The following is a 16,223-nucleotide window of genomic DNA, read 5'->3' as shown; positions in this document are numbered from 1 at the left end:
GGCACGCAGTCACATCTGCTAGCTCTGCTACAGCACAGTAACGTTCAGCTAAGGTACAGGAAGGGGAAGAAGGGCTAACTTCGCGCAAAAACCAGTTACCACTAGCCCTTTGGCACTACGTTTATTTGCAACAAGCCTGATTTGCTAGAAGAGAATGATAAAAACCAGCACAATTGTATTTTACAATACCATGAGACCACATTGTCTTCATTTACTACAAGCATTCCCTTCTGAATTCTAAACTGTTTTTGTTCAAACTGAATACTAAATGTACTAAATACAAGTAAATACCTGCTCCTGGAATGACTGTTTACAGTAAAGCTAAAGACCATTAACTTCTTGCCTATAAGCATTATGAAAAAGATGGTCTCTCCTAAGAAAACTGTAGTTTAATGCCATTACAGAAAAGGGTGTGTGAGGAGTTCCTCCTCCTCCCCTCTTTTGAGACCCACAAGCCATCTAAAAGCTTATCCCACAGAGCTGCTGCTTGCTTTTGCAGATGAGGCAATATAACCAGGAACTGGTACGTTACAACGAGCAGAAGTCAAAATGACCAGTTTGATTATTTTCACATTAATGTGAGATTGATCTAAACGAAACTGTTCTTGGAAGAGGCTGAGTCTTTTCAAAAAAGAATGTGGATTGTTAAATATGCAAGGACAAGTTTTTCTATTTCTACTAGTAATTAGACACTAAAGACAAACCGTAAATAATCAAGATATGTTTTTTCATAAGGTGGTGTTTTGGGATTTTCTGTTTTTTCTTTTTTAAACATGGCAAAATTCAGTATTTCGCATTCTAAGAAGCTATTATTGGAGGGTTTGTTTCTTTTTTTTCTTTTCTTTTTGGCAGTATACTGTTACTGTACCACCACTGAACCATACAATTGGTTCCTCAGTCAGGCATAGCACATAGCATGAGCTCCCTAAGCTACAGTTACTGAGAATGACTGTACTACGGATGGTTCTTCATGGCAAGTCTTAGCTGAATTTGAAAAAGTAAGCATCAATATGAAGCCTCATTTAAAAGCAGGGCCAACTAACAAGACTACATCAGATATGAACTCTCTGTACAAAATGATTTCTCTTCATGTTGGCAAAGGAACATTTCAAAATAGCAACACATCTTCTCAGCTGATTTTACTGATTTGCCACTGTTGAAGATAACTGTGTCTGAAAGACTATTTTAATCTTCACGGCAGAGACCCTTCTTTGATCTAAGGAGGTCGGGTGAAGGGGGAGGGAGAAGAGGAAAACTTAAAAACAAACAAAAGAATGCTTTATAATGACTCTTTAAAATGACTATGTTGAGTACCATAGGAATCTGAAAGATTGTCTCAGACATAACTGGGATAGCAAATGCGGACAACAGAAATGTCTTGACCAGTGAGTAAAGAGGAACAATGGAAAACTAGAAATACATTAAAGATGCATATTTCTTGCCGGTAATCTTCTTCAAATGCTGTCTACAAGAAGCTATAATAAGAACACAGTTCAGTGCAAAATTCTGAACTAGAAAAGTAATATAATAAAGAAGTTTCCCAAGTATCACGGTGGTCTCACTCAAGCTGGTTAGAATGTTGGGGGAATACTTAGGGACAGCCTCAGGTTCTTTGTCATCCTCCACCCTAGCCAGCAAAAATTATGAAAACGTGTTTCATTAAAGCTTTTATGTGATCCACAAAACCAAGGAAATTAAAACACAGGACAGTTACTTAACTCAAGCAATACATCCTTCCTATTCAGTTAGTTGGAACCGATGTGTAGGTCCTTCAGAATTTGAAATACTACATGGGCTGTTTCCGTCTTTCAATGAACTCGAGTCAAACCGCTAAATCAAGCCCGAGTCTGTCCTCCAAACACATAGCTGCAAGTTTGCAAGTGCAAAACCAGCACGCTTGAAACCCCCCATTTAAGCATAAAATTTCATCAGTAAAATTGCAGCGGCTAATTTTGAGAATCTGAGGAGTAGGCCATTTGTGTCTCAATAAGCAGCCTGTTTATTGCAAACCTGTATCAGGACTTTCTTGCTTAGTAAGTATCAGAGTACCTTCCAATCACTTCCTATGGCAATGTAGTTTTAGAAACAATGTAAAAATACATGCAATATCATGAAAATAGGAGCCTTCCAAATCTGTCAGCACTTCTGGAACTTGAGTAAAACAGACATCTGAGTTACCGAGAGCTGTTTGTACACAAATCTTAGATATCCTTATCCCTAGATAAGAACAGGTTTTTGTTCCAACAGTTGCATTACCGTCAACAATAAATGCAAGGCATGCCTGTATTTTGTCTAACTCACTATCAATCAAACTCCAAAATAAATTCAAGGGAAGTTACTAGAAGCTGAAAGGTGGTTCTTTGGTTAAGCATGTGCATCTGCTACTTCGTACCTAGGGCCTCACTGTATTTGTGGAAAAGCTGTTCAAGTACGAAATTTCTACCAAAACCCCCACTTCCTATTTGTAAAAAGGATCCATTTATAAAGATCCATTGTGTCAAAATATTTCAACAATCAGTACAAAAGGCCTTAATTGTCACCAAAACTGCAATTTAAGCAAAATTACGTATGGAAGAAAAACACTAGAGTAGTTTGATGCTGTGACCTAGGCAACACACCATTTCAGGAATTTAAGAACTTTGTTTATTATTAAGATCTATCTTATATATTAAGATATATCTTCTTAAGATATTTGGCCAGAGGCTTACAGGGGAAAGCCACCAAACTAAACTAAAACAAAATCCACACTCTCTCTCCTTCCTCTTTGGAAGTAACTTTTCAAACAAATTTAAGTTTAACTGAACTCAGCCACAGCATTTGAAAACCAACATTAAACAATCCCCATTCAGCTTCTTCCTATTACCGGAAGTAGACGTTGACAATCGTACATTACCTCTGCCTGAAAACACTTAAGGCCTTTGATTAAATTTAGTTGACGAGATGACTCCACTGGGATGGTGAGTAAGCAGCAAAATACTATCAGATTTCACTGCAAATGAGGGCAAGATTTGAACTATTTAAACAACTCCTCCTATTTCAATATGAGGAAAACCCACATTTAACAATTTGCATGTCTACTAATTTCAGGAAGATATTAGAAATACCATTCTCCAACAACATTCAATTTCAGTGTGTGTATAAGAAGATAGTATTTAGGTGTTATTATAAGTTACAGATGATGGTCAAAGCCTCTAAGAAATACTTCAAGGAGCAGCAAATAATTATATTCTACTTTCGTTTAACAGTGAGTGGTTTACACCTTTTTTGCCACCAGATTAACTGAGAATAAATATTTTGGAATTAGCTTTCTTTAAAGCTACTACAATTTAATAACACAAATAACCCAATAAATAAAAGCCGTTAGTCATTTCAGCAGATAAGATAATGACTCCAGTGGATATACCTGTCCTCTTAACCATTCTTTTTACAAAGACGCAAGGTCTTCAAGGTCTTCAAGAAGGCAGTTGAACTGTGTGTTAGTATGCAAAGCCATGGGAAGTAGACATTCTCTCTTGAAGAGGCAAAGTGCACAATAATGTAAGGCCAGCAGATGTCTGAAAAGTGGTTTCTCCTAAAACCCAAGGTATGCTTCCCTGTGAACTGCCCCTTGGCACAGCTGGAGAAGGACAGACGGCCATGGCTGTTGTGAACTCAAGACAGAAGACAGCGATTCTCTCATGTTGAATAGGTGCAGCACAGGCACCTTCATCACTCTGCAGCCGTTTTTATCTCCTCAGGACTCTCTCTACATGACCTGGGGGGCGGGGGAAAAAAAGTAAGACTCCAATCTGTTGAGCGAGTACAAATATCTAGTCTCCTACAAATGAAACAGGAATCAAACACACACGCAAATTTTTGCGTGTACTATGGGAAGCTCTGTCTACGGCGTAAACAGGAAGTCTTGGAACATAACTTCTACAAGTCGGAGACTACAGACAGGTCCAATTAGTGGTTTTTCTCCTAAGTACCCATATGAAAGATGACAACATTATTCCTGTGAATGAAGCAAAGGATTATTTCTGACAAGCACAGAATCCTCTTTAAGATATATGTATAATGAGCTAACCTATGTAATTGAACAAGACAGTAGAGACATTAAAATGGCTACTGTCATTAATAACTTCACAATATGATTTCCAACTCTAAGCAAGCATTCAATTAGGAGTTTATTCATCCCATTCCTAACTGCACAGTGTAAAGATACATTTCTGTATTCCACATTTGGTAACTTCAACAAAGAGATTAATCAAGATCATACTTTTAATGGAATAAAAATGGCATCTAACGTTATCTCATTTTTTAAATTCAAGTATGCTTATTTGTATTTTGCAGTATTGTACAGTAACATAAAAATGCAGTATTTGCAGGCAGGTCTTTTATTAAGGACAATGAACACTGACTATTAGACATCCATGAATAACAGTTTTACACAGAAAAAAGGATGCTCAATCATCTCCTAGCACAACGGCAACATATAAATTATAGGATACAAAGGTATTATCAGTGAATTTTCTAAAAGAGCCTTCTATAAGAAGCTGAGAGACGTTAAACAAACATTTCAAGTTTACAAGTTCCAGTGACTATTTGACTTTACCATAATTTTTATTTGCAGAATATAGGTTAGCTGAATCCTCTCCAAGTACTTCAACACGCATGTATGTAGGTGTGTATGCACACTCATATATAAGACTCATGCACACACTCTCTATACCTATGCGTATATACACTGATCCATGTAAAAACATAATGCATATGCGTAAGACATTTATAACTTACCGGTAAATCTGTAACGGCCATGCTGCTTGTGATGGAGTGGGCACTGAATTTGTTGGACTCACCAACATGGCACTATATATGTTGGAAGCAACCACAAGTATACAAAGTAGAATTGGTCCTATGATGGCTCCTTCCAGTCCCAGGTAATAGGCTCCACCAGCTACCGCAAGACCTGTCAGGTAAGGATGACCACCTCTGGAATTATGGCACAAGCAGAATAAAATTAAATTAAGAACAACAAACAACAATACTATCAATTATGAAATGTGAATTAATCATAAAGTTTTACTGAGCTTAGGAAATGACACAGCTAGCTATATATAGCCATATTTACACTATAAACTGCTGTTTGAATGACTGCACAAATATTCCAAGCTGTATTCTGTGCTGTATTTGCACAACAGATCAAACAATGTTTTACAGCACGTAACGCTGGTAATACCCACAATGGAGTAGCTACTTTATAGACATCTGCTGAAGAATGTCTGAAGGAGTCAATGGCAAAAACATTTCCATTTTGAAAATGGAAAAATGATTGATTACAAAGAACGTTCATGCTTTATGGTCAAGAATTGTTAAATTTTAAGACAACTAGCAACATGTACTATGAGCGGCCCTGAGCAAAGACATTAATTTACACGATGATAGCAACTTGCATTGCATCTTTCAAAGAACAGTTAGCATATATTCTTTAAATAAAGAGTCGTATCTTCTCATTTTGTTACAAAACAACCTCTCAGATTGAGTGTTTGTTATCATTAGCTTTTAATGTTTTCAGATGAAAAACAAACCCAGATTTTTATGAAATTAATATTTACTGGAAAGTTGGGGCCCACGGAGCTTTTGATAAGAGCTATTATGGCAGCAAGTAAGCCATGCCATTTTTCTTTTCCATGTTTCAGTTCAGATGCACAACACGAATCCTGTCAACAGCATTTACACAAAACCTGCTCATCGTGCTTAATCTTTATAGCTAAAATAATGATGGTAATATGGAATTATATAAGAAAAGCTACAGTTGAAACTTAGCACCCGATTTTCAGGAAGTTGCTCTAAATTCTGAGTGTAATGGAGTGAAAGTACCAGCTAGTCAGTTTAGAGCTCCGGCAGTTTCTGCCCGGTTTCTAGCATGGTCCTGACTTGTACCCAACTCCCATATTCGCAGTCTTTGCCTTCATCACAACTGTGTGCAGAATAAGACCATGAAACATGACCTATTACATCATACACACCTCAGTCACGTCTTAGCTAGATCAAATTTAACCTACTGGTAGGGCCAGATTGTTTTTTGGAGGGGACAGATTTGACCTTGAAGTTTTATGTTTCTCCAACAGTACACACGATTCATTTCTAAACCTTTAAAAACTTCAAATAATTTTTTTTCCAGCATTTGCATCAGTTTGAACCTTCTTCTGGCTAGTTTGCTAAATTAAACAACAGGTCACCTGATGAAATAGGACTACAGTATAAATTTAATGCATTTAGAAAACCCTGCATAATCTAATTATAGCTATTTCAAATAGATTTAATCTAATCTGCAAGACAGCATGATGCTTACTGTTCTATTTAATGGGAAGAATACAATTTTGCTCCACTGTCAGAAAATCTATTCCTGCCACATATATTTTCTGGACAGTAAACACAGTCTGCATCCCCTACAGTCAAAAAACATATTCTAGTAAGTGTAAGAATTACTGGCTGGTTAAACAGCTACTAGCCTTAAATTTATCCACGATTTATTGTTGGGAAAAAAAAAATCATAATTTGATTATACTTCACCTGTTAGCTTTAAACCATGCAAAATGACTAGTGCCGCAGTCTATGAAAATTATTATTAATATTGTGCATATTATTATTTGGTTCTCTCTGTTCAGTGTAATTATATTTGGTGAACAAAAATATTAATTTCAAACTTAACACAGAACTGAAACACTTAATGTTCTTGTTCTACATTATCTCCACTATAATTTAAAAAAAAAAATCAGCACAAATGAGGGACTAGTACCAGCATGTAACTAAGTCTGGACCATGAAGTTCTCAATTCAAACAGTTTACTAGGATTGTTTCTGACGATCAAGACTGAAGCAGTGACTAGAGGAGTACTATTTTATATCTATCTTGCACGTGGTTGTGAACGTCTTGCACGTATGAAACTTGGCAGTCCACATTTTTGCCAGCTCTGTTAAACAGCGCTGCTTTATCTTCTAATCTGAATTGCATAAAGGGATTCACTAGGTATTTGAGCAGCAGAAAATGTCAGTGGACATTTCAGTTGCACTCCAGATACAACTGCAGACGTCGACTTTGTCTCCATAGTTTGGAGTTTTCTCTGTGTACAAACTCAAAGCTGAAACCAGGAGACATTTCAAGTCAATAGAGGCAGCCAAACACCTAGCAAGAGTTTTTCAATAAATTTGTGCCTACCTCCCACAACAGGAAAACGCATTGGCTACTGTCTCAGTAGGAGCCTATCTCCAGTTTTGCAGTTTCATCTGTCTCAACACATTTAAAGATCTATCCATAATCAACAGATTTTTACACTGGGGTATGGTGACACAGCACAAAGGCTGGCTTCAAAAAAAATCCTCAAAATTCTCACAAACCATTCTGAAAAATGAAAGTATTTTTTTCAGGTCCCTAACTAGCTCACGGATTTCTTGTTTGCTCTGCAGCGTCATCTGGTGTTAGGTGATGTAAAGGAAAATGCTACATGTCTTTAGTCAATGATTAGACAAATAGCAAAGGTATTCTTAGAATTACTTTACCAACTGAAAGAGTTGATTTTGCTGACTTTGAGAACGAGTTCAAGACCTCTGAAGTGACAAAGTTCACAGAAAAGAAGCCTGGCAAAGTAAAGGCACTTAGGTCAGTAAGACTTCTTATGATGAGGTGGTATCTCTACACCTATTCCTATGCTTGAAGATACTGTTCTGCATGCTTCAGAAAAGTAAGTTTAATTAAAGGCATTGATGATCATTAAGCATTTTTACAGTACTAACTTTAAAAAGTCTTCAATGTACTTACCCTGATATATCTGAATAAATTGCTGTATCTACAAAATAGGTTGGCAAGAGGTGAAAAACCAAGAGCAAAATGGCTTTGCATCCCTGTCCTTGCACAAGCCATAAATCTAGGACTGCAGGGATGGCTGCCCAGTATGTCCCCAGAAACGGCACTGCTCCAAGGATTGCTGCTAATGCTAGAGCACACAGAAGCAGAGGTGAGAAAAAGACCAGAGAAACGTATTTCACAAATACATTTACAGTTAAATTCTGACACTTTTGCCACACTGGTAGTCCCATTTCTATGAACTGTTGTAAGAAAGACACTGAAGAAGTGCCACATAAGGCTCCTGGTGTTTTATAGCTGTGGTTTAGGAAAAAAGAAAATTACGCTGTCAGTCATAAGGTGTTACTTCCAAAAGCAGCACCAAGTCAGAAAAATTTAAAGTTATACCAATCATGCACATTTCAAACTTTTACATAACTACAAATTAGCAGCTGTGTGCAAGGAAGTACACAAGCAGAAGTCTCACTGTAACTTACTGGATCTCCTGCAGTCAACCATAATAATGTAGGTAGTGCTGTAAGAAACCAGGCAAATATAAAATCCATGACTTACGTATTTCTGTATGCAGATGTGTACACACAGGTGTACACCCTTCTGATAGTACAAATACCTGCTGTAATCTAAAGTGATGCAGTACTGCTGTCATTCTAACTTAATGCAACAGGAATGAACATAATACAAAAAATAATTAAGATTTTTTCCTCTTTTTTGGTCCCATTAACCAGAAAGCAAAAACTTTTAAGATTTTGCATGTAGCTGAAAGAAAAAGAACTATTATCTTCTAAGTAGGTCTAACGACAACCAATGACATTAAGGTAGTTGCACTTTATAATACAGCCATTTCCTTTTATATTGGGTTTTGTTGCTTTATAGCTTCCCCTTTTGTTCCCTCGTACATGAAGGTACAACATTTTTGAAATTACTGTTATTATTTTTAGGGGACGAGAGGCAAAAGAGGAACAGGGGAGAAAATTTTTCAGTGAAAACTGTTCAGCCACTTCCAAAGCTAAGATTAAAGAGTAACAGAAAACCAGAGGCTGGTAATACAGTCAGGCAACAGTACTGAGAATAAGAAGCACGCCTCTATCGTGCATTTTCATGATACCGCATCTTCCTGCATTTAAGCATCTTGAAAAAATCAGCACCTGTCAACTATGGAAGAAACAAAAGTCAAGGCAGGCAGAATGAAGTTAAAACCTGGAAAGAGTTGGACTGAATAGAAAGGAGAAAGAATTACATCCAGCAAAAGAAACAGACAGGAGAAGTAAAACAGCTGGCAGGGGATGTGTTGTGAAAACAGAAAAAGGCAAGGCTCAGAGGTAAGATAGCATTCAGGGACTTCTCTCCACCCTACCCATGGCCATCCTGAAACACCCCTAGAGTAAGTTTTCAGCAGTGCTACATACATTCACAGTTGGAACTAAAGATTTTGAAAATAAGAGCTATGAAAAGCTGTACGGTCTTCATAAAATAATTAGATCTACGGTAGCTTAAATTTAAACTTGGAAGAATCAATCAATGCTAAGAAGTTCTTTGGAACCGCAATGCGTAATACAAAAGTATTGAACTTGTCACAGTATTTTTATAGTGGGGTTTGAACAATAAACAGGAAATAAAAATGAGGTTACATATTGAACAGGGAATAAAGAAAAAATTCTGAATAGCTACTCATTAAGTTCATACCATATACTGAGTTCATCAATAGACTCAGGTGTTATGATAAAAAAAGTAGCCAATCCTGTTACTAGAAACTGTCTTGAGACGTTTGCACAGATCAACCATATTAACGTTGCCTATGCAACTCTAAATTCCGATAGTTGCCAGCTTCTGATTTAATGTTCTCTAAAAATAACTTCAAAACTTATCAGCAACATTTAATCCTACTGATCTTGTACAATAAATAATTATGTAGTATTATCTATAAATAGATTATAATTGTTCAGATTCTTACCAGATGGTATGAAGACTATGTTAATCCCAAATATAGTGTGAGTCAGCCAAGTGTAGAGTCCATAGAACCCAGCCATTTTGAGGGAAGCATCAAATACACCTCTAAAACAATCAAAGAAACTGTATTAAATTTTATTGGCAATAGGATTCTGGGAACTATATACACAAGCTGCTTTGAAAAACTGCAAAGCCATTAGTGCCACCAGTAACACAACTCAAAACGTAACACTGAACCCTTTATGCGTTTATTCCCTATGAAAAGAACAAGCATCTATCACATCTGTCATTTAAGGTATTTAGACACAAAAAACCCAGACTGTTCTTTACTGTGCAATGGGTTCCAGGGATAAACTCCTTGAAAGAAACTGCTCAAGCTTCAGACCACATTCTCTATCAAAAATAACCCTTTATCTATGAGAAGCAGTACCATTCTACGTATGAACTACTTTTTTTTTTTTTTTTGGCCCTTTTCCACTTCTACCTGTTCATTCATTTTCTTTATCTGCTTACATTTCCACACCTGCTCATTCTCACTGGATTAAAACCACTGGTCTGTGAAGTGAAATAGGCTGCTTAAACTCTTACGTTCCTACATACTTACATGCCTTTCCGGATGAAAATAAATGAGCACCTCATATTCATTACTGGATTTTACCCTCAATATATTTATATTCCTAGCTTTTAAGTTGCTTACTAGGTTACATTACTAAAAAACAAATAGAAAGTCTGTTAATCTAATTCAATCATGCTGAATCTACACCCAACATGCTAGTTTAAAACAAAGTTCTCCTCTCTTAAGTGTGACCACAGCTTCATGAGACAGCAAACAGGCAGCTAGGTGCTGTATCAGTTTTACAGGACTAGCACACTTACACATGTGGAGTATCCTGCAACTGAACTGAAAACCTGTGCCTTAGGACTACAATCACAAAAATTATACTCTCAAACTGGTATATGTCACCACTGCATTATGCCCGGTTTTCACCCTTATTTGAGAAAGGCATGGTTCCTGAAACCACTATTTTAGCTTGGATCTAAGTAACCAAACCCTCTGCTCAGAACAGTCCTAACAGTTACATCATTGCAGAAGTGGTGGCACACACCCCCTCTTAGCAAAGATCAATGCAAAGTTTGCTGATGTTAACTTCCCATTTTACATTTCATGCTCTTAGTTACACTGCTTGTGTCTTTGCAGTTTTGGGAACTCTGGCAGGAGGGCAGAGAGGACAGGAAGACATGCAACAGAAATCATGCAGCCAGATGATTAGTGGAAAGGTTTTCATTGCACTTTGAAGAGGAACGCAGTCTGCACAGAAAACGTCCCTTTCTAGAACTAAAGCCTCTAAGAGCACAGTTCCTTTCCTGTGTTGAGTCGATGAAGCCTTCTAGAAAAGAAACCTTCTCTGCTATTAAACTACTAGGTAATCTTCTCTTCTGAACTACCAGCAAGATTTCCAAGACTCCCAGTTTTTGCTTCTTTGGGCACTATCTTCATTATTATTTCCATGGGCAGTTTGCATATTTTTGCCCTCCTTTCCCACCTAAAGGCATGCATAGGTTCCCTTGAACCAAAATGATCTTATTTAAAATTTACCCACTGGAAGTTATGCGTGCATAATAAACCTCACACATCAACACTGTTATCCAAAATGTGAGATTCTCTTAACAGATTAACTAGGAACAGCTGTTGTCAGCCATTTTCCCCCCAAAAAGAGGGAAAGGGAAAAATATGGAAAAAAGCAAGCGTTAAAGAATGACCTGAAATAACAAATCCAACCTTTGACAAGACAAATATGTGGTGCGTGAAGGAGGAGAAGGAATATTTACAAATATGTGGTGGCCTCAGTGAAAAGAGCCCGAATACTTTGCAGTTTAGATGAACTTCTAAATGCTTCCCTTAAAATGGGAAATCACAGACCAAAATATATGGAGTCTACAGATTTTGAAGAGTGAAATACTCACCTGCGTTTTAGTTGTAAGAAAAGTAAGCTTCTGGCATAAAAAAAAATTGGCAAGGAGGAGAGAAGACCCCAGAAACAAAAGCCACGGTAAGAATACTAAATGTTAGTTTGCATTAAAAACTCAAGATGTTTTCATACTTCAGCTACTCAAAATTCTTAATTTTCTGCATTTTCTGTGACATTTAATTCATGTCTGCTCTTTCCGAGGATATGAAAGGAGCATAATATTTTTGTAACAAGAACCTGTTTATTAATTGAAACTATTCTGTCAACCATTAACTATAAACATCATATAAAAGGGGGAGGGGGAATAATCAATCTATCAACATTTTATTTAAGGATACCTTACAAAAACAGAGGGCTAAATACCACTTTAATCCATACGTGGAAGTTATCTGTGGTTGGATTTTAAGAATTTAGAACACGAACAACTACAATAGGGTCTTTGGCAATGGAAGTCTCCAGGCAGCTGGAGAGATGAAGTGCTGTCTGTACTGCAACGATCACGAGGGTGCAACAAAACAAACCCGTCACTTCTCCTGGTTGCACTAAAGATACATTTTTTCCAACTAAACCCTTACGCTTTTGTCAAGCCAGCTTCCTCAGCCTTGTTGGTCTCTTAAATCTTAGACCTGTCCATAGAAATCCCTTTGCACTATAAAGAAGGTATCTCACAATTTCTGAAACTCTTCATTGGTGACACAAAGTTTTCAACTTCTTTTTAATACAATTTGCCAGGTCCTTCCAAAACAAAACAAAAAAGAAAAACACCCCAACATACCCAGAACATTTTGTTAGAAGGAAGCATTAAATCTAAATATTTAATAGCATCTAAGAGAACCCAGATTTCAACATGCTAGAATTAAATCTTCGAGTAAATCTTTTTCCTATCAATCAAACAGGAACTGTGGCACAAATACATCTCAGTTGTCAAGAATATTTTAAAACTGTCCTTGAAGTATGTCCTTATTTTTCCCATAAAGATGCTTTCCGTACTGTAGTAAAATTAACAAGGTCTTAACAACTTCTGTAAGTATGCCCCAAAACTACATTTAAGTATACAGAAGGCGAGGCAGGCCTCTGGCTTCAGGCAAGTATCTGAAGTATCAACTTCACCTGAAGTTAAAATATCCATCTACAACTACAGGAAAGACTGACTTTTTAAAGAAGCAATCATTTTAGATTTTCCCAGAGAGACTACAAAAGAAGGGAAGACAGTCTTTTTATGGTAACCAAAAGAAAGACAACAAACTAGAAGAATGATTCTAACAGCCAGAGTTAATAGCTGTGAATTTAATTATGTTAGGGAGTAACTGCAGAACTGTTTCTCATTCATAAGAAAGCATCCAAAACTGCCATTCTAATTTACGCAGTTTTCACAGTTCAGACAAGCATAATTTTTATTGTCAGATTAATTTTATTCAAATTTAAATTCAAGTTCTGCCATGTCTTTTGCTGATGTAGTCATGCAGCTTATAAACAAATTTTACACTGTTAAGTCCATTACTCATTACAGATGCACTAGTAGAATAACAGAAAAGCTAATCATGGACCAACAGGTATGTCCTGGTCTGATGTCATTCTGCAAGTTGATACCTAATTTATCTCAAGAGCAAAATAGCATATGCCTCTCAAAGACTGTAGAACAGTACAGCATCTCTCTAGCTCCTTGCATCTAGCACACGCAACTAATAAGCTGAAAGGCGAAGGCATCACACAGTGCTGAGAAGCCGTGAGGTGCCAGTGGTCAAGCAGGAAGCGAGAGGAGGCTATACCTGATTTCATTCTCCTCCTCTCCTTCACTTTTCTTTGTGTCTGCCTCAACTAGTCAGAAAAAAGCACAGGGCATCCTACTTTGTCACGAATGTGGCCCAGGAGAACTTTAAGTCTCTGAAGACTCATGTTTGTTACTTTTGTCAGAAAAACTAAGAATCATATCTTAAAGTCTCTAGAAATTCATATCCATTTGACTTCATGGTTAAGGAAGCTAAAAAAATAATGCTGAAAACACTAACCAGAATCTTCATCAGCAGTATGCTTCAGCTACTCTGCATCTATGATACCAGATCCTAAAGATGATGTGGTATGCTAGTGCAAACGCTGGATGAATTTATTACCATCTGTAAAATGCAGACCTTCCTGGTGAAATTATGAAAGTAAATTAATTCAATCTCTTAATATGTTGTTGGCATACACACAGCTTCCTTTTATATACAAGAGTAATTGTATATTTCAGAAATCAGAAAATCCATTTGCTGCTCATGTCTCACTGTCACTGTATCTGGATGAACCACTTTACCTGCAAGAGCTGTCATCCGCAAATGTGTAATTTATGAGCACTTCATGGCAAGTTGGTGTAAGGCATACTTAGACATACATATTCCATTGACTGAGCTTTGACAAGCATGTAAAATTAAAAAAAAAAAAAATCAGAGATCACGGGTCATACTTCACATTACTCAGATTAAAAATGAAGAAACTTCTGTCAAATTGTCAAATGTTTCTGCATAGCTGGCCTAAATATTTTTTTGTAAAAGTTCTTTCTACTTCACTGAAAAGCTAGGGAGTTTCCTTGTGGATTTCACAAGGGAAAGTGCCACCTTTTCATTTTATGGGTTTTGTGGGGTTTAGTGGATTTTTTTTTCCTCTTTTATTCATTTGCCATAAAAAGTCTACAGCTTCCCCTTTGCTTCTACTGAAGTTTACATTAAATGTTTGTCCACCTGAATTCAGGTTCACTTCACAGAGCCTGTGGGCAAGGTCTGTGCACCATTAGTGACACAGTGAAATTTCAGAAATTTCAACCTAATGTTGCAAACAACCCCAGTTCAAAGGAAAGAGGCAGAAAAGCGAAGACTCCTGGGATGCAGAACACACCTTGAGCTTCAACTCAGAGCATGTGACCTCATTTTTTGACCTCAGAGTTATGTGATTTTCTAGATCTCTCTGTTCCCAGAGCACTGGAGGAAAGAAGAGCATGTGGGCCAAAATGATGAGAATTGGAGTTTCCAGTAAGATTAGAGTAAGCATATACTAAGTTCAGAAGAGAGATTTACTGGTTACTATACTAAATTTATAATGAAGGCATATTGACCCTGGCCGCTGAATGGGCATAAGAGTAAAAACTAGACAAAAGTGACATTTGTCTTTGGAAACATTTGCAAGATTTAGCATTTCCCTAAATACCTTACAAAACACTTCACAAGCCATACAGTAGTTTACAATCCAATTAAAATGCAAGTTTGATAACAGCAACACCCTAAGCCAAAAATACTATAGAAAAAGACAATTTCACTCTTTCATCATCATCTTTACACCACTGATGTTCAGTGCTTTCCCATATTCTCTAAGTAGACATTACAAGGATTGTACTGTATCTTTGTTGAAAATCTTCCTGTATACAGAGCTGACTAATTTGAAATGCTTTAAGAAACTCCAGCTACTCGATTTCTTTTGAGAATACAACCTTTACATCTTAAAAGTAGAGGGTTCAAGGTATAAAAGCAAATGCAATGCATTCCAAACTTCACAGCACGGTTTCACAATTTATTTCAAATCAGGTTAACTCAGCACTGCCACAAGAAAAGAGCCCTCCCCCATTCCCCTGTTCTCAAGCATTCATTTCTGCCACAGACCACCCTTCCTCTGTCTACCTGCCAGCACAGTCTCTTTTATGTGCCATGACGGTTTTTACAATGAATTCAGCTAATAATTATTTTTTGCTGGGTTAGTTTTAACTAACTATCTCAGCTCTCTACTCCCCATCCAACCCATAGAGCAGTGGCATAAATAGCTGCATTCCCACCAGCAAAGAAGCCAGCACACTCACAGGCTGGAGGGCAGGAACTCTTCTTTGCACAAGAGCGCTGTCTTACCCCAGCTGCAACTAACAGCCGCTGTCACCATAACTTCAAAACCAAATAACTCATTTTCTTCCTTCAGACACCACCAAGATCCATTGCAAAAGACAAGCGACCAGTGACAATCAAAGGACAGCTATTATCTTAAAAAGGACTGAAGTATTCTTCTTCTACAATGATCCTCCGAATTTCAAGTGATCACCGGGAAAACACTTAAGAATGAAATGACTCAAAGAAGTCCTGTTGCAAAAAAACTCTTAAGCTGTTCTTTGACTCTCATTCCTAAAAGAACAGTACCCTTAAAGAAAAAGACCCTCATTATTTCTCAGTTTGTTGTGGTTTAACCCAGCAGGTGGCGAAACACCACACAGCTATTCGCTCACTCCCCCCACCCCAGTGGGATGGGGGAGAGAATCGGGGGGAAAAAAAAAAGTGAAATTCGTGGGTTGAGATAAAGACAGCTTAACAGGACAGAAAAGGAAGGGATAATAATAATAATAGAATATACAAAACAAGTGCTGCACAATGCAATTGCTCACCACCCGCCGACCGATGCTCAGCCAGTTCCTGAGCAGCACTCACCCCACCCCCCCCCCCCCCCCCCCCC

General features: G+C 37.4%; 1 protein-coding gene across 1 annotated transcript in view; it reads right to left on the bottom strand.

The window, feature by feature from the left end:
• Nucleotides 1-437: 437 nt before the first annotated feature.
• The window catches only part of TMEM245 (transmembrane protein 245), a 77,673-nt gene continuing 61,887 nt past the window's right edge, over nt 438-16,223 (bottom strand). Inside the window, exons 15-18 of the mRNA XM_009330442.1 lie at nt 9,797-9,897; nt 7,801-7,975; nt 4,777-4,971; nt 438-3,754 (exon numbers count right to left, since the gene is read on the bottom strand). Of these exons, the coding sequence (XP_009328717.1) occupies nt 3,709-3,754; nt 4,777-4,971; nt 7,801-7,975; nt 9,797-9,897 (517 nt within the window). The 3' untranslated portion in view covers nt 438-3,708. The remainder of the gene's footprint in view (nt 3,755-4,776; nt 4,972-7,800; nt 7,976-9,796; nt 9,898-16,223) is intronic.

Source organism: Pygoscelis adeliae, unplaced genomic scaffold (assembly GCF_000699105.1).
Source record: "Pygoscelis adeliae isolate BGI_AS28 unplaced genomic scaffold, ASM69910v1 Scaffold78, whole genome shotgun sequence".
In the NCBI taxonomy this organism is placed as follows: Eukaryota; Metazoa; Chordata; class Aves; order Sphenisciformes; family Spheniscidae; genus Pygoscelis; species Pygoscelis adeliae.
The sequence above is the reverse complement of the archived record's forward strand: the minus strand, read 5'-3'. Positions and strand labels throughout refer to the sequence as shown.